General features: G+C 40.4%; 1 protein-coding gene across 1 annotated transcript; it reads right to left on the bottom strand.

The window, feature by feature from the left end:
* Positions 1 to 100: 100 nt before the first annotated feature.
* On the bottom strand, positions 101 to 2,578 carry LOC130464788 (uncharacterized). Its single transcript, XM_056834010.1, has one exon. The coding sequence runs from the start codon at positions 2,576 to 2,578 to the stop codon at positions 101 to 103; it is 2,478 nt and encodes an 825-aa protein (XP_056689988.1).
* Positions 2,579 to 25,809: the final 23,231 nt, after the last annotated feature.

Genomic DNA, 25,809 nt, shown 5'->3' with positions numbered 1-25,809 from the left:
CGTTGTACATGGACGACTTATGTTGCGTGAATTTAAACTTCTCACAAAGACTTGTCATCAATGTTTTGAAGAATGGCTTCCCATTGTCAGTGATGATCTGTCAAGGTATACCGTACCTGTAAATGATGTGGGTACGAATGAAGTCGACGACATTTTCTTTCTTGGCCTCGCGGAGAGGGACGGCCTCCGCCCACTTAGAGAAATAATCAGTTGCTGCTAAGATATATGCTTGACCCGCAGACGACTTTGGTGTAATTGGACCAACAACGTCAAGTCCCCATGCTTCAAAAGGCCAAGACGAGACCGTAGGGTGCAAGGGTTCTGGAGGTTGGTGGATGAAATTAGCATGAAACTGACAAGCTTCACATTTCTTCACGTAGTCCATGCTATCTTGCACCATTGTTGGCCAATAATAGCCCATTATTTTAAGGCAATCATACAACTTAGGACCTGATTGATGTGCACCACAAATTCCAGCGTGAGCCTCTTCCATGGCTTTCATTGTTTCCTCGTCTCCGATGCATCTCGACCATGAGTCGTTAAAAGATAGTCGAAACAAAGTTCCATTAAAAAGTATAAATCGAGGGGCTCGACGACGAATCTCCATTCTATGCCTTGGGTCACTAGGCAATTTTTGATGACTTAGATAGTCGACAATTGGTTGACGCCAATCTTCTTGGTCAATTTGATGAACAGTGATCATGTCGACTTCCTCATATTCCTCATCTTCAATTTCGTCTATGTCTGGCGCAACGACCCAACGGTTACAAACACGTACTGACATGGTTTCTTCTGCCCCTAGTGCCAAAGTGGCTGCAAGCCCTGCAAGTGCGTCAGCCATTTTGTTGGCACTCCTTGGAACATGATTTAACTTAACAGTGTCAAGCTTCTCAAGCAATTTTGTTGCATGTCTGTGATGAGGAATTAGATCCTCTTTCTTGACTTCGTATTCTCCTAAGAGTTGGCTTATCACTAGTTGTGAGTCTCCATAAATATCCAAGTCCTTTAATCCAAGTCCCACGGCCATTTGGAGGCCTAGAATGAGGGCTTGGTATTCGGCCATATTATTTGAGCATAACTGAGTTAACACAAACGAGTAAGTCAGAACATGCTTTTCTGGAGACAAAAAGACAACTCCAGCTCCAGCGCCATCTTGACGAGCAGCCCCGTCAAAATACATTTCCCAAGGTGGGAGTACGTCAATATAGAACACATCCTCCCCAGGAAAATCAACAGAAAGCTCCCATTTAGGTGGCACTGGATGATCTGCAAAGAAATCTGCTATTGCTTGACCTTTCACAGATTTTTGCGGCACGAACACAATGTCATACTGTTTGATGAGTACAACCCATTTAGCAAGTCGTCCTGAGAGAACTGGTCTTGAAAGGATATACTTGATTGGGCCAGCTTTTGAGATGATATAGACTGTATGAGCCTGCATGTAATGCTTTAACTTTTGGATGGCAAAAACCAAAGCAAGACAAATTTTTTCAATGGGTGAGTAGTTCAATTCAGCACCCACCAACGTCCGACTCAAGTAGTAAAGAGTCGTCTCTTTGCGATCCTCTATTTCTTGAGCGCACATTGCCCCCAACGACCGCTCTTGTGCAGCAATGTAAAGGATAAGAGGTTTTCCTTTGATTGGTGCCCCCAACACTGGTGGAGAAGACAAATACTTTTTTATGCTTTCGAATGCCTTTCGACACAAGTCATCCCAATTAAATGGAGTATCCTTTTTCATGAGATGGCTGAATGGGTGACGTCTTCCAGCAAGGTTGGAGATGAACCTTCGAATGTATGCCAAACGCCCTTGAAGGCCACGAAGTTCTTTAAGTTTTCGAGGTTCGGGCATCTCTTGGATTGCCTTAATCTTTGTCTGATCAATTTCGATACCCCTATGCATGACAATGAAACCTAGAAATTTTCCAGATGTGACACCGAATGCGCATTTAAGGGGATTCATTTTTAGTTGACATTTTCGTAATCTTTCAAAGACTTTGCGGAGATCGGACAAATGACTCTCCCTCTTTTTGGACTTGACTACTAAGTCATCAACGTAGCATTCCACTATCTTGTGCATCATGTCTTCAAAAATTTTCTGCATCGCACGTTGATATGTGGCTCCTGCGTTCTTCAATCCAAAGGGCATGACTTTATAGCAAAATATCCCTTTCGGTGTGCGGAACGCTGTTGCTTCTTGATCTCCGGGAGCCATGCGGATTTGATTGTATCCGGCTATACAGTCCATGAAAGACAATGCTTCATGACCAGTCGTAGCATCTATCATTATTTCCGTGACTGGTAGCGGGAAATCGTCTTTCGGGCATGCTTCATTCACGTCACGAAAGTTCACACAAATCCGTAATTGTCCATTTTTCTTTCTCACAGGGACTACATTTGTTATCCATGTGGGATATTTGACTTCACGAATAAATTCTGCACCTATAAGTTTGTTTACCTCAGATTCAATTTCGGGGATCAACTCCGATCTGAAACGTCTTTGAGATTGTTTCTTTAGACTACCACCCTTTTTTATCGCCAAGCGATGGACAGCGATTCTCGGGTCTAGACCAGGCATTTATTTATAGCTCCAAGCAAAGACGTCTTTAAATTCTGATAGTAATTCAACATACTCATGTTCTTCCTCTTGAGTGAGAAGAGAGCTAACATACACAGGACGTGGTTCTTCAAGAGTTCCAAGGTTTAACTCTTATAGTTCGTCAACACTCGTCTGCCCCACATCTTCAAGTATTTTGGGAGCCACCTCGGTCTCTATTTCTTCGTCAGAATTTGAGACTTCTTGCGCTGTCACATGATTAGAGGAAACAAACTCTCGGTCGTCCTCCGCAAAATTATCAGATGACTTCTCCTGATTGGTAAACACCACAGTACGAACCCTTGCTTTAAGAGGTTGTTGTTCGGTGATGTCTATGTCTTGAGTACGTTTCATGCGAGAGGGAACCACACTTCTTGCGACATCACTTTCCCTTGTGTCATCATTTTTTCTTGCATCATCATTTCTCTTCCTGATGCGGCTAAGTGCCAAACGTCTTGGTTGATCGTCAAGCATGGATGACGCGCCGACACCACTAAAGACGGATCCTTTCCTCTTTGTCTGAGGACTTGATGATATCTTCCTCACACTATCATGTTCACCAAGCCTGTCAAACACAGATGACTGGTTCCTAGTTGCAGGCGGACGCAGTCGATCAAAAACCGAAGTCTTCTCTGGCCGACCATCACTTTCAACTTTACTTTCTTCAACCTCTTCTGCAGTTATATACTGTGAAGATGAGGTGTTCACTTTTCTCCATATCGAGATTTTGACTGGTGTAGGGCGTTTAAATCCTACCCCCGTCTTGGATTCTTGAAACCCGTCACCATACTCCAGAAGTTTCTTTTGTGTGTCATTGAGACCATGAGGTTTAGCATCAATGACTTTACCCATAGGTGTTGGGTTTTCAAAATCACATCCCGACTTTGCCAGGAGCTTATATGCATTCGGGTCAAACTTTTATTTATTTACCTCCTTGACTCCTGAAGGTTCTTCAACTGTAGGCGACTTGATGATTTTATTCTTCTTACCCCTAGCCAGGGGAAAGGTTGTTTTACTCTTCAAGTCTTGGAGAGCGACTTCATCAACTTTCTTCTCCACCTTTCCCTCAATTTTAGAGTCCTGGCATTCCGCAAATGGTGATTCTCCTTCTTAGCGTTGCGACCTTGGGATGTACCGCAAGATAGGGGCGGTCGACAATGCTTTTGCCTTTTGGATGGGTTGAGTGACAAACTCTTTAGTCACCTTTTCCTTCTGAAGTTCTTTCCTCTGAATTGGCGGCACCTTAGGGATTAAGGATGAATCAACTTTCTTCTTATCATCCTTCTTGCCTGTAGATAGGATTTGAGATGGCAGTATCTCACTTGACGCTCCTTCATCTTCAAAAAAATTTGGCGTCAGCGAAGTAGGAATCGGCCTTGGCGAAAGGTTTGACATCCCCATTGATTTTCTTTTCACCTCCACGATAGTATTTGAGACATTGGTGGAGGGTCGAAGCGACGACACCATTTTCATGAAGCCAAGGGCGTCCAAGTAACATCTTGTAAGACGTTTTTGTGTCAATCACGTGGAAAAGGGTAGATGATGTCAACTCCCCCATGGTGAGTTCGAGGCGTATTATGTCTATTGCCCTCTAGCTGTCAAGGTTAAATCCTTGAATGACGATCCGACTGGTTGACAATTTGTTTGTTTTTATCCCTAAATCAATCATTGTGGATTTTGGCATGATGTTGACAGCGGATCCACCATCGACCAAGATACGACCAACTTTTTGTTCACGAATATAGCCAGACACAAACAAAGGTCGATTGTGGGGCTTTGACCCCATGAGCAAATCATCATCTGTAAAGGCTAAAGCTGTATTACAGGACAAACATTTGGCCGAATTTTCTGCAAGCTCCCCAACATCCTTTACCTTGTCAACATACAATTCCGGGTGTTGGAGGGCAAGGGCCACCTGTAGACACATTTCCTTAGGCAAATGGAAAATTTGCTTCCAGCCCATACATGATGGCAACGCTGCTAAGATAGCGGCAACTTTTGAGTCTACCACTGGTTCAGAATGTGGTGAGGTCAATTTTATGGACGTCGCCTCTTCACCGACTAGTTCCTCCTCACCCTTAATGAATGAGACTTTATTGACAGTCACTGCAGGAAAGTAATCTTTTGGAAAAAATTCTTCCAAAGTTACAGGATCCAAAGGCTCCTGTTCAAGCATATCGATAGGGAGCACAGTCTGTTTGTTAGCACGCCTAAACTTCTTTTTTCCTTCCGAGCGCTTGACGCTCTTTTTCTTTTGTTGTTTCTTCTTGTGACGAGGGGGTTGCGGTTGTGGCCAGTGTACTTGTTTTCTTGGCCTCTTCCTTGTGACGACTGTCCACCCTTCGTCATCCTTCTCGTGTTCAACTGGCAACATATCATCATGTTGAACTGCTGGTCTGATCACGTAAACAATTACTGGCTCGAAACTTCCAAATTGTAGGGTTTGAGCCTGTAGCAGTGATTCACAAACTACTGAAGCGTGATTAGTCGTAACCGCCTCATATAGATCAAGAACAATCTTCCCATCTTTAGCAAGTTGCATAATCTTCTCCTTAAGCGTTATGCATATTTCGATAGGATGACTCACCAACCTATGATATGGGCAGTATTTAGGATCGGAAGTTCTTCCCATTTGTTCAGGTCGCTTGGATTCAGGAAGTTCTATGACTTTGTTTTTAAGCAAGTCATCTAACATGCCAGGCAAGTCTGAGTCTGGGAAGGGATATTTCTTAGCCTGCAACTCTTTCAAGGTAGGCTTGTCGCTCTTGGAAAACCTGGAAGATGAGGCTTTATGTTCCTCCTTCGCCTTTCCAGAAATCTTGATAGGCGCTGAACTAGTAGTTACTGACATAATCTCCTTAGTCAGACTCTTGAAAGGATCCTCAACCTTAGTGTATTCCTTCTTCTCTTTTTTGCTTCCGAAGAAGTCCCCTTTTTCTTGTTTTTGAGGGAGATCTCCATATCATGAGCCCTCGTTGCCAGCTCTTGAAATGATCTCGGCCTTATACCCTGTAAGATATAAAGAAGATCCAAGTCCATTCCATTGATGCACATTTCTACAGCAGAAGTTTCAGTTAGACGATCTTTGCATTCCAGACTCAACGCGCGCCAACGGTTGATGTACTCAAGGACCGGCTCATCCTTCCGTTGTTCAGTTTGCGTTAGCTCTGTCATGCTAACTACACGTTGAGTGCTAAAGAACCTTTTGTAAAATTCTGTCTCCATATGATCCCAACTGCCAATGGATTGCGCGGGCAGACCAGTGTACCGATCAAAGGCAGTCCCTTTGAGAGAACGGACGAATTGCTTAATGAGCAAATCGTCTGTTGTACCTGAAGGAAATAATGCCCTTGGTCCAAGTATGCATTCAATGTTAAGTCTAATAAATGCGGTTCAGTATTAATTAACAAGTTAATAATTCAGTGAGATCAAGTGAGCTGAATGCCTAGCTAGAGGCCGCTTCAGTTCAAGTGGAATTAATGATATTAATCCACAGCTTACTCTTGACTGAACCCGTAGGGTCACACAGATAGTACGTAAACGGATCAAGTATTTAATAGCATTAAATACTCCATCTATGGATATTCGGAATCGACGGATCTTGGTTTCAGTGGGAGCTGAGATCGTCACAGGCAAGAAATGAATACTCCGGAAACGATGATATTGCCGGAAACGGAAATATGGATCGTATCGGAAATATAAATATTATCCAAGTCGTAGATGTTGCCGGAAACGGAAACATGGTACGTATCGGAAAATATTATCGGAAATGGAAATATTGCCGGAATCGAAAATATTGCCGGAAACGGAAATATTGTCAGAAACGGAAATATTATCGGAATCGGAAAATAATTCCGGAAACGGAAATATTAAATATTTGTTCGAAACGGAAATTAATTCCGGAATCGGAAATATTAAATGTTGTTCGTATCGGAAATGAATTCCGGAATCGGGAATTTAATCGGAAGCGTATCGTACGAATTAGCATCGGACGAGGCCCGCTAGACGAAGGCCCAGCACGAAGCCAGGCCATCGCCCAGCGAGCCGCACGCAATGCACGCCTCGACCAGGCCCAGCGCAAGGCCAGGCCCAGCCAAGGGCGCGCGCGCGCACGCAGCACCGCACATGGGCTGCGCGCTTGTCGTGGGCCGCAAGGCCTGCGCGGGTGCACGGCTTGTACGATGCGTGTGAGCGAAATCCTAATTCTATTAGGATTCGTGCGAAGATTAAAATCATAATCTTATTAGAATTGCTTTGTTATTTAGAGTCCTAATAAATTTCTAATTAACAAATCCACATCCTAGTAGGATTACAATTCCTTTTCCATACCTCTATAAATAAGGGCCTAGGGGTCATTATTTATACATAAGTTTTTCAAGTATTCAAAGCTAGGATTTTTAAGCAGAAAAATCAGCCATAACTCTTGCCCATTTTAGCCGAAAATAATAGTACCTTAAGGGCGATTCTAGTTGGTCAATCTTAAGGCGGATCCGGACGTGCTGTGGAGGAGGGACGACACTTGGAGTCCTAAAGACTTGTTCTTGTTCGATTCGGGCGCAGCTAGGGAAGGCACGCAACAAAGAGTATGCATCTAAACTATGCTAAATGATTATGTGTAAATAATATGTTTTCCTGGCTTTATGATTTTTCCGCATGATTTATGAATTGTCATATGTATCATAACCTAACAGTGGTATCAGAGCCTCTTATTATTTTCAAAATCTAAATTGCATGAACATGGTTAAATATTACAAATTTGCAAGAATTAAAAGGGGTGATTAATTTTCGTAATTGTTAATTAATTGCAAATTGCGTTTATTTAATTATACGTATGCAGTTTTTCGGCAGTTTCTTCGTTACTCATCCAAATCGAGTGATTTTTGTGTCAATTCCGCATGTAAAAGGCATTCTAAAATTTCCGCATGTAATAGTATTTTTCGGCCGAACCCAGAATTCTCAAATTCGAAGCCTAACTATGACTTTTCGGAGGTTTTAGTTTTTCGAATGCAAAATTTCGTAAATTTAAGATGTTAAATTAAATATTTGCGATTCTTGTTGATAAATCTTGAATTTTTGATTGACCTACTGTATATGTTTAACAAGTTTGAATGCCTAGCCTTGTTAATTATGCAATCTAATTTGTAATTATGATTAATTTGTTGAAAATTGGAATAATTTAGAATTAATTTGATTTTCATAATTAGTTATAATTTAATTAGATACCTATGATTAAAAACCACCATAAAAATTGTAAATTTATGTTAAATTTTAAATTTTTATGACCTAGACTTGAATCCATGTTAATCGGAAATCAACTGAATAATAAATTTTTGATTTTTCGCCCTAAAATTATGAAATTAATATTATTTATTAATTTGTCATTAATTTTGAATATAAATTTTAAATTTTTACGCGATTCGCTCATATAACTTGCACGCACAAAGCAATGGACGCTACGTGTTACCCTTAAGGGGTATTGTATAGTGCGGGCGTGTGACGACGAGCAAGGGAGCTCGTCGCCCATGCGGCACGAATGCAATGAGCAAGGCCATGGTGCACGAGCACAAGGCAGCAGCCCTGCCTTGTGTCGTGGGCTGTGTGCAATGGGCGAATGGGCGAGGGCGAGAGCAAGGCACGAGCAGTCGCGTGTGGGCAGCAAGCGAGCTGCGCCACAGCGTGCACTACCTCGCGCAAGCATGCGGAGCCTCGCGCGCAGCGAGCGTAAGCTCGCGTGCCACGAGTGCTGCGCCAAGCATCGATCGCTCGCGTGCAGCGAGCGCAGTTGTGCGTGCGACGAGCGCTGCGCCCAGCGATGGCGTGCGAGTGCTTGTTGTGCGTGCGACGAGCGCTGCGCCCAGCGATGGCGTGCGAGTGCTTGTTGTGCGTGCGACGAGCGCTGCGCCCAGCGATGGCGTGCGGGTGCGTGTTGCGACGTGCGACGAGCGCTGCGCCCAGCGATGGGCTGTGGCAGCATGCTCGTGCGTCGAGCGCTGGCGCGCGCAGCGAGCACCAGCTCGCGTGATGCCTTGCGATGGTGAGCAGCAGCAATGCGACACAGCGCATGGGCTGCGCGCACATGGCCAGCGATGGCTGTGTGCGTATGGCCCATGGGCGTGCGTTGCGTGGGGTTCTTGCGTTACGATTAGATCGTTTTGAAATTTTAATTTGAAATTCTCAGTTTACTTAATTTTAAAATTAATAATTTAAATTATTTTCTTGGATTTTAATTTTGAATATTGTAATTATAATAAATTTTATTTATTCTAATTATTTTACTAAAATTAAAATCATGAATTAATTTAAATACGACTGAAATTAAATTAAACTTTGTGGATTCAATTATAAATTTATATGAGCTTTAAATTTTAATTAAATTTGTATGTTTCCGGTTAGACTAGAAATACATTTTTATGTTTAAAATTAGTAAAGCATATGAATTTATTGGTTTAGGTGGGAGCCCCTTTTAGTCATAAACTCTTGATTAGGTCTACAAATCCTTAAGGTTAAAACAACTAGATTAGAATTAATAAGGACTGAATAATTGGTAGATTATTGGTGCCCTTGATTAATTGATGCAAATATTTATGTGATGCATAATGTGTTTTACTAACCAGATATGTGGGCCATTCATGTTAATGAATGGGTGAATGGTATATATTGTATATGTACTGTTTTGCAGGTTATGAAGTGACTAGTATGGCCCAAATAGGATAGAAAATATGGTCTGCGTACCATTAATTTGAATGTAATTGGTCTATAGTACCAAAGTTATTTTTCAATTCAAATATGGTCTGCGTACCATCAAATAGTTGTAATTAGTTTTAATTATAGCTTATCCTATTTGAAGAAAATGGTGCCTCCCACGGAGATTTTCAAGACGGACTTTGAAGTCAAAGCTTCAAGATGAAGTCGGGCCATACTAGATCACATTTATCTTATGCATGCTTTAAGTTATTTATTGATTTAAATATGTCTTAATTATGCATGAGATTATGGCTTGATTATGTTGCATGATTAAGGATTTTAGTTCACTTAAAATCTAACCAACATAGTAAGAGCCTTAAGTTCCAAACTTAAAAATTGAGTTATAAGGTGCCATGCCAAAATATACACTTGCTTGGATATCCTTTACATCAATCTAGTAATAGTTTTCGCTCAGCGAGGTGTTACTTATTGGTCCTAAAGGGGCAAGGTACACAAATAATTGTGAGTACATGTTACTTTTGGTGAAACTCAACGATATAAGTAAGGAGTCCTTTTATGTCGTGGCAAAATCGATAGGTTTACCTAATAAGTTCTTAGACTACCTATCAACCAAGAATAGTTTCTAGACTATTAGCAAAAGGCTTTTGCTTACCTAAGATGTTTTAGGATTAAGTCGACAAACTGTGCTTAGTTCTTCAATGATTTTAGGATCTTGGAATCATTTTATTCACACCTGCCGGAACACATAACTTGAATAAAATGCTTAATAAACATTGAATTATGCATGTATGCTAGAATTTAAGTTTATTAAGAGAAACTGTGAATGGTTATTTATTTGTTTATTCTTTTCAATTGTAGTTTTAAATATGGCAAACAACAATTCATTCAACATTCGATCAATTCTCGAAAAGGAGAAGTTGAACGGGAAAAACTTCCTTGACTGACAAAGGAACTTGCAAATAGTTCTTATGCAGGAAGGAAAGGAGTATGTCCTAGAAGAGGCGATGCTCGAAGCCACAGGCGACGGGGTCACTCAGGCAGCCCTCAATCGTTGGATTGATGCCAACAAGGATGTGAAATGTCTAATGCTCGCCACCATGAGTGCAGATCTGCAGAAAACGTTCATCAACTCAGATGCTTTCACAATCATCAGTGAGTTGAAGAACATGTTCCAAGATCTGGCTCGAGTCGAAAGATTCGAGACTCATAGGCAAATTCTTGAGACCAAGCTTAAGAAAGGCGAGCCCGTAAGTCCACATGTTCTCAAAATGATTGGACTCATTGAGAATATGAGTCGGCTGGATCAGCAATTTTCTCAGGAAATGGCTATAGACACCATCCTCCATTCTCTTCATAGTGGGTATGATCAGTTCAAACTGAACTACAATATGAATAGTCTGGACAAAACGCTCACTGAGCTTCACGGTATGCTAAAGACCGCTGAAAAGACGCTCAAAAGTGATAAGCAGGATGTGCTTATGGTGCGTGGGGGCAAGTTCAAGAAATCTGGAAAGAAGAGGAATGCTAAGAAAGGTGGCAACAAGGCCAGCCCAACTAAGCAAACTGGCGCCAAATCTGTAAAGAGGAAGGTCAATCAACCCACTTCTGAATCCGAATGCTTCTACTGCAAGAAGAAGGGGCATTGGAAGAGAGATTGCTTGAAGCTAAAGGAAGATCAGAAGAACGGAACAGTCGTTCCATCTTCAGGTATTTTCGTTATAGACTGTATACTTGCTAATTCAACTTCTTGGGTATTAGATACAGGTTGTGGCTCACACTTATGTTCCAATCCACAGGGACTACGAAGAAGTAGAAAGTTAAGCAAGGGTGAAGTCGACCTACGAGTGGGAAATGGAGCACGGATTGCTGCATTAGCTGTAGGAACTTATTATTTGTCGTTGCCCTCCGGGCTAGTTTTGGAACTGGAAGAATGTTTCCATGTTCCAAGTCTTACTAAAAACATCATTTCAGTTTCTTGCTTGGATGCTAAGGGATTTTCCTTTTTAATAAAAGACAATAGTTGTTCGTTTTATTTTAAAGAGATGTTTTATGGATCTGCTAGATTAGTCAATGGACTTTATTTATTAGATCACGACAAACAAGTATATAACATAAATACCAAAAAGGCCAAAAAGGATGATTCAGATCTCACCTATCTGTGGCATTGTCGATTAGGCCATATAAACTTGAAATGCTTAGAAAGACTTCAAAAGGAAGGAATTCTAGAACCATTTGACTTAGAGGATTATGGTAAATGCGAATCATGTTTACTTGGCAAAATGACAAAGCAACCTTTCTCTAAAGTTGGAGAAAGAGCAAATGAACTATTGGGTTTAATCCATACAGATGTATGTGGACCAATGAGTACAAATGCTAGAGGTGGTTTCAGCTACTTTATCACTTTCACTGATGACTTCAGTAGATATGGTTATGTCTACCTAATGAAGCATAAGTCTGAATCCTTTGACAAATTCAAGGAATTTCAGAGTGAAGTAGAGAATCAATTAGGCAAGAAGATTAAGGCACTGCGGTCTGATAGAGGCGGTGAATATCTGAGCTATGAATTTGATGACCATCTGAAAGAATATGGAATTCTATTAGAATTGACTCCTCCTGGAACACCACAATGGAACGGTGTGTCGGAACGGAGGAACAGAACCTTGCTAGACATGGTCAGGTCAATGATGGGTCAGGCCAAACTTCCATTAGAATTTTGGGGACATGCACTAAATACAGCTGCACTCACTATAAATAGAGCTCCGTCTAAAGCTGTCGAAAAGACTCCATATGAGTTATGGTTTGGAAAGCCTCCGAATGTGTCTTTTCTTAAGATTTGTGGATGTGAAGTATACGTCAAACGATTAATTTCAGACAAACTTCATCCAAAATCTGACAAATGTATCCTTGTGGGCTATCCGAAGGAAACAAAGGGGTATTACTTCTACAATACATCTGAGAACAAGGTGTTTGTTGCTCGAGATGGTGTCTTTTTGGAGAAAGATCACATTTCCAAAATTACAAGTGGGAGAAAAGTAGACCTCGAAGAAATTCGAGTCGAACAACAAACTCTAGAGAATGCTCAAGATGACATTCAGGATGAAACTCAGAGATCTTTAGAAGAATCTGGTGAGAATCATGGTCAATCTAGAAATGTTACCCCGCGTAGATCGCAAAGATATAGATCTCAACCGGAAAGGTACTTAGGTATTTTGACGAACGAGAGTTATGACGTTCTATTACTTGAAAGTGATGAACCTGCGACTTACAAACAAGCTATGACGAGCCCTAGCTCCAAGCAATGGCAAGAAGCCATGCAATCTGAATTAGACTCCATGTCTGAAAACCAAGTATGGGATTTAGTCGATTTGCCAGATGGCTACCAAGCCATTGGAAGCAAATGGGTTTTCAAACTGAAAAAGGACAAGGATGGGAAACTTGAAGTTTTCAAAGCTAGATTGGTTGCAAAAGGTTACAGGCAAGTCCACGGTGTGGATTACGATGAAACCTTTTCACCAGTTGCAATGCTAAAGTCTATTAGGATAATGTTAGCAATCGCTGCATATTATGATTACGAAATATGGCAGATGGATGTCAAAACTGCTTTCCTAAACGGCGTTTTAACAGAAACTGTGTTTATGACACAGCCTGAAGGTTTTGAGGATCCAAAGAATGCTAAAAAGGTATGCAAGCTAAAGAAGTCAATCTACGGATTGAAGCAGGCATCCAGGAGCTGGAATATACGTTTTGATGAAGCAGTAAGTGACTTTGGTTTCATCAAGAACGCAGACGAATCTTGTGTATACAAGAAGGTCAGTGGGAGCAAAATTGCTTTCCTAGTATTATATGTCGACGACATATTACTTATCGGAAATAACATTCCTATGTTGAACTCTGTCAAGATTTGGCTTGGGAAATGTTTTTCGATGAAAGATCTAGGAGAAGCACAGTACATATTGGGCATCAAGATTTACAGAGATAGATCTAAAAGGATGATTGGACTTAGTCAAAGCACTTATATCAATAAGGTGCTTGATAGGTTCAAAATGGCGGACTCTAAGCGAGGCTACCTACCCATGTCTCATGGAATGACTCTAAGCAAGACTCAGTGCCCAAAAACACTTGATGAGCGTAGACGAATGAATGGGATTCCATATGCATCATTGATTGGTTCAATAATGTATGCTATGATATGTACACGCCCGGATGTTGCGTACGCACTCAGTGCTACGAGCAGATACCAGTCAGACCCAGGAGAGGCGCATTGGACTGCTGCCAAGAATATTTAGAAGTACCTGAAAAGGCACAAAGATGACTTCCTGGTCTATGGTGGAGATGATGAATTAATTGTTAAAGGCTATACGGACGCAAGTTTCCAAACCGACAAAGATGATTTCAGATCACAGTCTGGGTTTGTCTTTTGCCTCAACGGGGGTGCAGTAAGCTGGAAAAGTGCTAAGCAAAGCACCATTGCGGATTCTACAACTGAAGCGGAGTACATTGCTGCACATGAAGCAGCAAAGGAAGCTATATGGCTAAGGAAGTTCATAGGTGAACTTGGTGTAGTCCCCTCCATTAAAGGACCAATAGCCCTGTATTGTGATAATAACGGAGCTATTGCACAGGCAAAGGAGCCTAGACACCACCAGAGAGTCAAGCATGTACTTCGTAGATTTCACCTTCTACGAGAGTTCGTTGAAAGAAAAGAAGTCGAGATAAACAAGATTGGAACTGATGACAACATATCAGATCCATTGACTAAACCTCTGCCGCAGGCGAAGCACAACTCGCACACTGCAGCTATGGGAATCAAGCATATTGGAGAATGGCTTTGATATCCCTGTTTAATGTTTTAAAGTTTTAGAGTTTAAATCTTTGTAAAACATTATTGGTTAATCATTCACAATAAATGAAAAGAATTCATTTTTCCATTTAATTTGTGGTTTATTAAATGATGAGTCCCTTCAATTTGACAATATATTCAAGATAGACTGTCAGGACCAGTCCTGTGACTAAGAAATGTCTATCAAGTGAACTTGAATGTCAAAGGTTGAAAATGGTCCCTAGTCGGAGTTTTCTATAAAATTGGACGCATAGAAAACGTTAGACGATTAGAATGCAAGATGACTAGTAGTTCTGTTTCTTGAACTATGTGGACATGGCAATGTCATAATCATTTGCATAGATACTTACTTTGGGAAGACTAGTATCGGACAAGACCTATGAAACTTTACTGTAAGAGATGAAAATCTGTCATAAGTAAATTTCATTAAAATTATTAGACACTAAATCCTCAATACCTGAGTGATTTGAGATTACTTGTTTGAGAACTGGTTGCTTTGACGTTGACCAATCGTCGCACCGTAAAAGGAGGCTATAAAGGCAACGCTCAGGTAATCACCTATCAAACGAAGTCTAATCTCAAGATCGCAAGATTGGGATTGTCCTCCCATAAATCGGGATGAGATGCTTAAAAGTTGTACAAGGCCACTCGGAGAGCTAGAAACTTTGAAATGCATGGCCGTGCTCGGATGAATCATAGGCTATGATTATCTGTTTATTTGATCAGTTGAACTCTGAAACCGAGGAACACCTTTGGACATAATAAGGATGAAAACTCTTACCTTATGTTCAAGAGCAAGCATCGAGCGACAAAGGAATTAGGAAATGCACACTTGTCCCTAAGGACAAGTGGGGGAGACTGAAGGAAATAATGCCCTTGGTCCAAGTATGCATTCAATGTTAAGTCTAATAAATGCGGTTCAGTATTAATTAACAAGTTAATAATTCAGTGAGATCAAGTGAGCTGAATGCCTAGCTAGAGGGCGCTTCAGTTCAAGTGGAATTAATGATATTAATCCACAGCTTACTCTTGACTGAACCCGTAGGGTCACACAAATAGTACGTAAACGGATCAAGTATTTAATAGCATTAAATACTGCATCTATGGATATTCGGAATCGACGGATCTTGGTTTCAGTGGGAGCTGAGATCGTCACAGGCAAGAAATGAATACTCCGGAAACGATGATATTGCCGGAAACGGAAATATGGATCGTATCGGAAATATAAATATTATCCAAGTCGTAGATGTTGCCGGAAACGGAAACATGGTACGTATCGGAAAATATTATCGGAAATGGAAATATTGCCGGAAACGGAAATATTGTCAGAAACGGAAATATTATCGGAATCGGAAAATAATTCCGGAAACGGAAATATTAAATATTTGTTCGAAACGGAAATTAATTCCGGAATCGGAAATATTAAATGTTGTTCGTATCGGAAATGAATTCCGGAATCGGGAATTTAATCGGAAGCGTATCGTACGAATTAGCATCGGACGAGGCCCGCTAGACGAAGGCCCAGCACGAAGCCAGGCCATCGCCCAGCGAGCCGCACGCAACGCACGCCTCGACCAGGCCCAGCGCAAGGCCAGGCCCAGCCAAGGGCGCGCGCGCGCACGCAGCACCGCACATGGGCTGCGCGCTTGTCGTGGGCCGCAAGGCCTGCGCGGGTGCACGGCTTGTACGATGCGTGTGCGGGAAATCCTAATTCTATTAGGATTCATGCGAAGATTAAAATCCTAATCTTATTAGAATTGCTTTGTTATTTAGAGTCCTAATAAAGTTCTAATTAACAAATCCACATCCTAGTAGGATTACAATTCCTTTTCCATACCTCTATAAATAAGGGCCTAGGGGTCATTATTTATACATAAGTTTTTCAAGTATTCAAAGCTAGGATTTTTAAGCAGAAAAATCAGCCATAACTCTTGCCCATTTTAGCCGAAAATAATAGTACCTTAAGGGCGATTCTAGTTGGTCAATCTTAAGGCGGATCCGGACGTGCTGTGGACTATCTACGGAGGGACGACACTTGGAGTCCTAAAGACTTGTTCTTGTTCAGTTCGGGCGCAGCTAGGGAAGGCACGCAACAAAGAGTATGCATCTAAACTATGCTAAATGATTATGTGTAAATAATATGTTTTCCTGGCTTTATGGTTTTTCCGCATGATTTATGAATTGTCATATGTATCATAACCTAACAGTACCGCCATTGTTACATGTCTCTATGAAGTGTGCGACATGCTGCTTGGGATTACCCTTCCCATCAAATTGGTTGAATTTTGGTGGATGGTAACCTGTTGGCATCCGCAGCTTGTCAATTCTCTTCGTATAAGGTTTGACGTAACGCTGATTGCCGTGAGAGCCTCCTCCCAGTTCACTTTTGATAGCTTTGGCTACCATGTCTTGTATTTTTTGGGCATTGACTTTGACAGAGCCACCTGAGTGACTACTAGAGTCAGAGCTATCACCATCACTCTCAGAACTCCCGTGACTTGAAGGGGTGTTTGTAAGACGCTTGTTAAGCTTCTTAGTTAGATGCTTGATTTTAGCATCTTTTTCTTCTCCATCCGCCTTTAGCCGTTCGAGAAGAACCCTCATCTCAGCAAGTTGCTCCTCCACAGTTTTCGCATTAATCACCATTACATACGCAGTGTCTGCATGTGAGAACTCAAAGGGGTCTTCGGAACTAGGTGCCTCTTCGAATGTCGCAGTTGGGGAAACACTACCAGTTTCAGAGTTGTTATCTCCGTCATAAAATTCGAAGAGTGGGCTATTGTGGATGACCATCTTGTCATAAGCTCCAAGAAAGTTTTGCTTCAATTTAAGTGAAGCAACAGGATGTTGTTCCAGTTCAGCTGGAAACGTTGAACCGAATACACGGGCTTCATGCGACCTTTGAGAAGAAGGTGTGACAAACACCTTAGGAACTGAGGGAAAAGCATGGTGTTTTCTCGCCTTGGTAGGAACACATGCAGTTTGCAGATCTGCTACAGCAGAGGCAGTATTCTTCTTCCTCATTCCCCTTGTAATGATACCAGTGTTTTGGAACATTGCAGCCAATGCTGCAGCTCGCTCCTGAACTGTGACAGTTGTCACGCCAGCGGGTTGAGAGTCAATTTTCTTTGGATCCATGGAAACAGAGATGAGAGGCAGAGATAGTCGCACCGAGCGTGCCAAAATTTGTTTACACAAATTTTCTAGTCTAGGCAAATAAGATAGAAAATAAGTAACAAAGTAATTTTATTCATATTTGAATGTTTGGGTACAATCTCTGTATTTGATAGTTTAAAAAAAATAAACTAAGTCCTCTGATTCTGTTCCGCAGCTGACGATGACACGTGTGTGACACCTGTATTTGAGTGTAGGGTGACGGTCGTCTGATTACGTCAACCTGAGTTTAAGTGTAGGGTGACGTTTGTCGACGTCAACCTGAATTTGAAGGTTTTGTTTGAGTGCACTCGAACGAGAGCTTATAAAGCATTAGTATCGTTCGAATGTGTTTGAGTGTATCTGAACAGTCGGCACGAATTTGATGTGCTTGTTGACTACTTTTCAGAGAGAATTCCAAGAGAATTATATGAGCTCCTGAGAATAATGAATTTCTGATCCCCGCTACTGAAGTAGAAGAGTAATATTTATAGGAGATGGAGACTCCTTTACTGGACTTTATAGGTTTGGGCTTGGTCCCATTTTGTGACTTGATAGCCTTTAACCTGGTCCACTTGATTTGTTTATTTGGGCTAACAATACGAACTAGCTCAAATGTTTATGACCCAAATTGTATTCTATTGATTCGTGTATTTAATTTAGGTGGGCTTAAATAATTAATATGGATTAGAATATGATTTCGGTCCAAATTAATTAATTTAATTTAACTGTAATACACTAACAAATTTTCAGTGCCTACACATATAATCAAATAATCGCACGAATTTGCAATTAATTACATACACGGAATTAATCACCCCTTTAATTCATTGAAAATTTATAAAATTTAACCATGTTAACTATAATTGATTATGGAACTAATTAGAGGCTCGTGATACCACTGTTAGGTTATGAAAAATATAAACAATATATTTCATGCGGAAAAACCATAAAGCCAGGAATCCAAATTAATTGTCACATAGTCAATTAGCAAAATTAGGATACATACATGTGATGCGTGTCTTCCCTAGCTGCTCCCGAACCGAACAAGAACAAGTTTAGGACTCCAAATGTCGCCCATCCGTAGATAGTCCACAGCACGTTCGGATCCGCTTTAGATTCAACCAACTAGAATATTTTCTAAGGTATTATCTGCACTTGGGAAACTCACAATAAAGTTAGGCAAATATTAAATTCTCTCTTGAACTTAAAGTATTAGAATACTTATGAATTGCATTATAAATTGTGATCATGAACCACATATTTATAGGGTGGAAATAACGGAATTAGAACTCTACTAGATTTCCAACAACTAAATCCATTAGGATTCTAGTTAAATTCTATCACTATAATTTAATGTTTAATCAAACACCTAAGTATTTCAGATTTAACAAATTATCTAATTTGAGTAGAATTAGGAAAACAAGATTACTTCACAAGGAAGTAACCTAGCCGGCCAAGGGAACATGTAACGCCCCGACCTCTAATTCACTTAATAAGGAATACTTAGCATCGGAATTAACCTAATTCGGTCGGGACATTACCTACCGTAACTCCCTTTTGGGAATTACAAGGCAACTATCATTCATAAGTTATTAAACTCCAAAATTAACATAATAATCCTCTTAAATTCCTTAATAAAAGTACGTAACTTATTCAAGAATCTTTACTTAAACTTGTTACAACTTAACATTAACTTAGGTGAACATGGTAATAGTGAAATCCTCGCCACTACTCGCTTATGTGGTCCCCAGCAGTACCTAAAACAGAAAACAAAACGGTGAGTCGAAGACTCAGTAACGACTTACCCTAGCATCGTAACATCATTTCAATTCATTTTATTTAATAAACAGGGAGAATAGAATATAGTAAAACGTTTAATAAATCATCATTTCAGAAGCATCATTTTGGAAACATCGTTTCAGTAATATCATTTTAGGAACGTCATTTCAGGAACATCATTTCAGGAACATCATTTAATTTCATTAATCTTTTTCCTTTTATCAATATTATTCTGGTCGTCAGGACTTTACAGGAAAACATGGTAGGACGTCTCCTACGAACAGGGGAAGCCAGTGCTTCATAATAGGGGGAGCCAGTGCTCTATAACAGGGGAAGCCAGTGCTTCTTATCAGGGGGAACCTTGGTTCCATATCAGGGGAAGCCAGTGCTTCATATCAGGGGGAACTTTTGTCCATATCAGGGGAAGCCAGTGCTTCTTATTAGGGGGAGCCTAGGCTCCATAACAGGGGAACTTGACCAGTTCTTACACTTTCATTTATCATGTTTACATTTCTTTTAATCGAACATTAATCAGGAAAATCTCATTCATTCAGGGTGATTCAATAAAACCATTAAATCTTATTATTTCATAAAATCATTGCTTTCAGGAATAATAATTCATTAAATCAATACTTGGCATAAAGCTGCAATATCGTAAAACAATTCAATCAAATCATACTTGTAATCCCGCAAATCATAAAACATCATTATAAAATATCAATCGTTCATAACATCATGCATAAACACATTTTGAAGGGATTGCGGGTACTAGCAATAACCGTTACCTCAACAGTAGTTTTTATACTTCCTGTCTGATGGATCGTCCTTCCTGAGCCCCGAGTCCAATTTCTTTCAAAATATTAAATGATCGAATTAGTTCTTAAAACGATAAATACTTTTAAACCGATATTTTATAAATAATAAATTTATAGATAGTGAATTTTAAAATAATGAATTTAATAAAACTATAATTTTTATAAAATCTTCAAAATATTATTAAACGACATTTTAATCAAAATACATATATTTCATATATAGATTTACATGAAAAATTATTTAATTTCATAAATTAACAAAACTATTATTTAAATCAAATTTCAGCCAAAATATATTTTTAAAATCATCATTTAAAACCTATATTATCACAATATTAAACTATGTAATAATTTATGTTCATAAAACATTAATACTTAATTAAAGAAATAATACTCACTTTGAGGTATTGGGTCAAGGTAAGAATATTGGGCTTGGCTTGGATAATGGGTTTAGAAGTTTGCAGTAAAACCAATTGGGTTTCTTTTCTTTTTTTCTTTTCTTTTAAGTTGGGCACGAAGTAGGGGCGAAGAACAGGGGAAAACGGACGAAGGGGGAGGAGAGAGGGAAGGGAGGTGGCCACGACCTGGGCTTGGGCGGCGCAAAGGCGCGGAACCGCGCCGGTAAGGCGACGGTGGTGGTGTGGTTTGGCGGCGGCGAAACAGCAAGGAAGGGGAGAGAGATTCGAACCGAGGAGGGGAAATAAGGGGAGTTCGGGGGTGTTTCTAGGTCGTGGTAGCGGTGACTCGTCGGAGTATTTGGGGCAGGGGTTGGTTTACAGGGTGGTGAGGCGGAAGGGGAGTGGCGGTTGTGTGGCTAGGTGGTGCGGCGGAGGCAAGAAAGATGGGGGCAAGGGAGTGTGAAGTTGCGAGGAGAGGAGAGAAAGCAAGGGGGTGGTTGCGGTGGTGATGGGTGGTCGGGGTAGTGCGGAGTGTTTGGTCGAGGTGGTGGACAGTGGTGGGTAGTGATTGACGGTGGTGGTGGTGGATGTTGGTTGACGGTGGTGGTTGGAATCAAAGAAAACAAAGGAGTTGATTTTCGGTTTTTGGTAACTGATTTTTGGTTGAGAAAAATGAAACATATATGGCTGACTATAGTGAAAAGTAGAGTGAAGAAGAAGCTGAAATACTTGGGGATTAAGGAAGTGAATGTAGACTGAATTATGGGTAGAGAGGAATGAAGGAATTCCTTCATTCTTGTTGTTGTTTGTACGTGAATAGCGAGGGAGAAAGAAAGATGCCAATTTGTTCCTTAGGGGCATTTTGGTCATTTCACATAGTTAGGAAAGATTTCTGAAAATTGGTTTATATTTTAGGAGAATGCTTATTTAAAACCAATTTTTGAAATAATTCTTAAATAAAATATCGTTAACGAAAAATAAATTTAGTTTTCGAATAAAGATAAGAACGTTTTGAAATTATCAAAATCCGAAAAATATTAAGATTTAAAAAGGTCGTTAAGCTCATAAATTTGAAATTAAAATCGTGTAATAATATAAAAAAATTCAAGCGAAATAAAACTTCTTTAATTAAAATAAAGTTCGAAATTAGGATTTAAAACGATTTTAAGCTAAGTAAAAATAATTAAGCATAATTAATTAGGTTTTAGAAGGGCATATTAGTTTAAGTATGCATTTTATGTGATTATGTGAGCTAATAATTTCCATGTATGTGTTTTAACCATGTTTTATCTTGCCATTGTATGATTATTTGCATCATAATTCATGTTGAGCATATTCTTGTGCATTGAAATTGTATGGCTCCACGAACTACTTATTGTATCCTTTTTGGGTTGGAATTTTTATGGGAACGCGTTAGTAAGACTTTCTAGTTGTGAATTTTCAGGAATTAAGGATGCTACCTTCTAAGTTCACCAGTCTAGAATACTTAGAGAAGATGGATAACGAGACTCCTCATATGTATGTCCAGAAGATCGTGTTTGCTTGCAACTATTTTGCTTCGACCAAGGATATGCCCCACCTTAGGCACAAGGATATGATGGCTAGTATGGTTATACATTGTTTGCCCCATAAGAACCCTTACATAGACCTTAAGAACAAGTTCAGTGACATGCATTTTAATGATGGTACCCCTAATTGGTACAAATATGGGACTGGAGATGGTAGGTGGAAGTATGATACTAAAGTTCTTACTACTATCATAGAGGTTGCGGAGAATAGCTATGAGGATGGGAAGTACTCTGCGGGTCTAGGTATAGGCTATGGAGGAATAGAAAGTGAGGGTGAGGACGGCATGATTCATGATGAGCAAGCTAGTGATGTTGAGGAGGACGATGATGATGATGATGTAGTAGAGATTGGGAATCCTAATCCTGTAGTTCCTGAACCAACAATTGAGATATCTAGTGGATCTGAGGATGAGCTTGAAGAGAATAATGTGGTTGATAGTGAGCCACAACAGGATGATGAGGCTATTGATGAAGACTCTGATCCGGAAGAAGACTTGGATGATCCTAATGATCAAGACTTTACTCTAGAGAAATACAGGGAAAGAAATGACCGTCGTGATGACGTTAGTCTTTAGAAATGTAATCCGTAGTTTTTTATTTTTTGTTGAATAATAAAGTGGCAAAGCTACTACTTATGGTTGTTAGTTCTATCATAGTTGGAGGAATAAATGTTATGTCATTAGTGGATGTAAGACCTATTCATTGAAGCATTAATAAAAGCATAGAATTTCCTTTCGTTATCTCTTAAGTTCAATTTTCAATTCTAAGTTTTGTGGGTATCGCAAGGGGATTAATTGTTATTTCTTCAATGAAATTTTATGTGCAAGGTGGTCAAGTAGAAATCATCTAAATTACATGCATCGAATAGTGGGGTGAGAAGGCCCAAATATGGCGCCAACTTCCCCTAGGACACGTGTGATTGTGTTCTTGTTGTGAGTGGGTTCGATGTCGAACTAGTGCCTTAGTAATGTCATGTCCAACCAATATTAATTTTAGCCTTTTATTTTATTCAGGAGAAGGGATATGGCTAACCAAGAGATTTCTGAAGTGGTTAGACAACTAGCTGAGGTAGTTTAAGACCTAGCTCAATCTAGATCCAACCCAGTGCATGATCCGGCTAGGGAAATGTTTAAGAAAATAGCTCAAAGCAAGCCTCCGCTCTATAGCGGAGAGATTGAACCAAGTGTGCTTGAAAACTGGTTGAGAGAATTTGATAAGCTTATTGTAGCTGTGAATTACCCCGAAAACCTTAGGGTGAACAGTGCTATGTACTACCTGAGAGGTGAAGCTGATTTATGGTGGCAACGATGTGAGAATACCCTTAGAGCCACACCTAACTTTGGGTGGGAAGCATTCAAAACTGCGCTAAAGGACAAGTTTTACCCACCTTATCTGAAGAAGCAAAAGGCGCAGGAGTTCATCCAACTCAAAATAGAGGGTTTGTCTGTAACGGAATATTACTCTAAGTTTATAGAGCTGTCTAGGTTTGCACCTGAAGTGGTGGCAACGGAAGAGCTCAAGGCTCAAAGATTTGAGAATGGATTGACCATGGACTTGGAATTGTTATTGTCTGGAGAGACCTTTACCTCATTAGACACCCTGTACGGAAAAGCTGCTCAACTGTATGGGTTACAACAAAGGAAGAATAGGAGTACTGAAAAGAGAAAGGATGGTGGAAGCTTGAATCAAGGGAATAACCATCAGAATCAGGGGAATTTTAAGAAGCACAAAGGGAATGGGAACTTCCAGTTTAGAGCTGGCAATGGTGGCAATCGCAACAACCAAGGTGGTGGAAATCAGTCTGGAAGGAATGGAGTAAGGACCTACGACTGTAGGCGCTGTAACATGAATCACCCTGGAAAGGATTGTGACGGAAACTTAGTGACTTGTAGATTCTGTCAGAAGTTAGGCCACATGGAGTATGAATTCTATTCTAAGAAAGGAAATCCTAACCAAGGTAACCACCAGAACAATAATTGGAATAATCAGAACCGAAATGGGGGAAATGGAGGTGGAAACCAAAGGAATTACCAAGGTGGTAACAATGGCAATAGCAATGGCAATCACCAGAACCATGGAAAGCCTGGAGGAAACCAACAGTAGAATGGGAATCGAAACAACAATGGAAACACCAATGGAGGTGGCTATAACAAAGGAGTTGCCCAAGGGAAGCTGAATGTGATATCTAGGCAAGAAGCGGAAACTTCCTCTGACGTCATAGCGGGTACTTTTTCTATTAATTCCGTTTTAGTTAAAGTTCTATTTGATTCTGGTGCGACATATTCTTTTATATCAGTAGATTCTTTGGGGAAATTAGGGTTGAGAGAGCCTGAAACTGTTGAACTACCTATAGTCATACCTACTGGTAGCATAGTGAAGTGTACCAAAATCCATAGAAATGTGCCTTTGACCATACCCAAGACCGTGTTCTTCTCTAATCTAATCGAGTTTGAGTTAGGAGAGCTAGATGTAATTCTAGGAATGGACTGGTTGGCCATGTTCAAAGCCAAAATAGATTGTGAGAAGCAGAAGGTTCACTTGAGGTCTAGCTTAGGCAAAGTAGTGTCCTATCGTCATTTTCGTAAGCCTAAGAACATAGGGATTATCACGGCAATGGAACTCGTGAAGCTAGTCGGTAAAGGAAACACAGTCTTCTTGTGCAATGTGAGAAACCTAGAGCAGGTGATTAAAGATCAACCTGAGGATATTGCAGTAGTTAATGAATTCCTCAATGTGTTTCCGGAAGAGATCCCGGGGATGCCTCCCAATCGACCTATTGACTTTACGATAGATTTAGTGCCTGGAACCACGCCTATTTCAAAAGCACCATATCGAATGGCTCCAGCAGAAATGAATGAGTTAAAAGGCCAGTTGGAGGATCTATTGGAGAAAGGTTACATTAGGCCAAGTGCATCGCGTTGGGGAGCACCAGTGTTGTTTGTGAAGAAAAAGGATGGAAGTATGAGGCTCTGTATAGACTACAGGGAGCTCAATAAGGTCACGATCAAGAATAAGTATCCTTTACCTAGGATAGAGGACCTATTTGACCAACTGAAAGGAGTGGGAATCTTTTCAAAGATCGATTTGCGTTCGGGTTATCATCAATTGAGAATCGCTGATCACGACATACCAAAGACCGCATTCAGGACTAGATACGGACATTATGAGTTCACTGTTATGCCTTTTGGGTTAACCAATGCACCTGCAATATTTATGGACTTGATGAATCGTGTATTCCATGCCTATTTGGACAAGTTTGTAGTGGTTTTCATAGATGACATCCTAGTGTATTCAAAGAGTGAAGAGGATCACGCTGAACACTTGAGATCTGTGTTGAGTGTTAACCTTGCCAGATGAGAGTGGTACCTATGATGTGTATAGTGATGCCTCTAAAAATGGTTTAGGGTGTGTGTTGATGCAGAACGGGAAGGTTATTGCGTATGCGTCGAGGCAGTTGAAGCCATATAAATCCAATTACCCTACCCATGAATTAGAGCTAGCCGCTATAGTGTTTGCATTGAAGGTATGGATACACTATCTGTATGGTGTGAAGTGTAAGATATTTACGGATCATAAGAGTTTAAAGTACATCTTCACACAGAAGGATCTGAATATGCGCCAACGAAGGTGGTTGGAGTTAATCAAGGACTATGATTTGGATATTCAGTACCATGAAGGAAAAGCCAATGTAGTTGCGGATGCCTTGAGTAGGAAATCAAGTCATAGTGTTAATGCGTTAGTAGTTGCTAACGAGCTGTGTAAGGACATGCAGCGTTTGAACCTTGAAATAGTAAGTGGTGAAAGCCTTGAGGGAATGATGAATGCCTTAACCATCCAGCCGTCAATATTTGATGTGATTAGGGAGAATCAAGCTGGTGATGTAAAGTTGGAGCGAATCAAGGAAAAGATTTCGCAAGGCAAGGAGTTAGATTTCCGAATCCATAATGATGGA

The sequence above is a fragment of the Spinacia oleracea genome, unplaced genomic scaffold, assembly GCF_020520425.1.
Source record: "Spinacia oleracea cultivar Varoflay unplaced genomic scaffold, BTI_SOV_V1 SOVchr0_001, whole genome shotgun sequence".
Lineage (NCBI taxonomy): Eukaryota > Viridiplantae > Streptophyta > Magnoliopsida > Caryophyllales > Amaranthaceae > Spinacia > Spinacia oleracea.
The sequence above is the reverse complement of the archived record's forward strand: the minus strand, read 5'-3'. Positions and strand labels throughout refer to the sequence as shown.

Bases quoted from the DNA above. Each gene is read 5' to 3' on its own strand.
- LOC130464788 (XM_056834010.1), bottom strand. From the start codon at position 2,578: ATGCCTGGTCTAGACCCGAGAATCGCTGTCCATCGCTTGGCGATAAAA.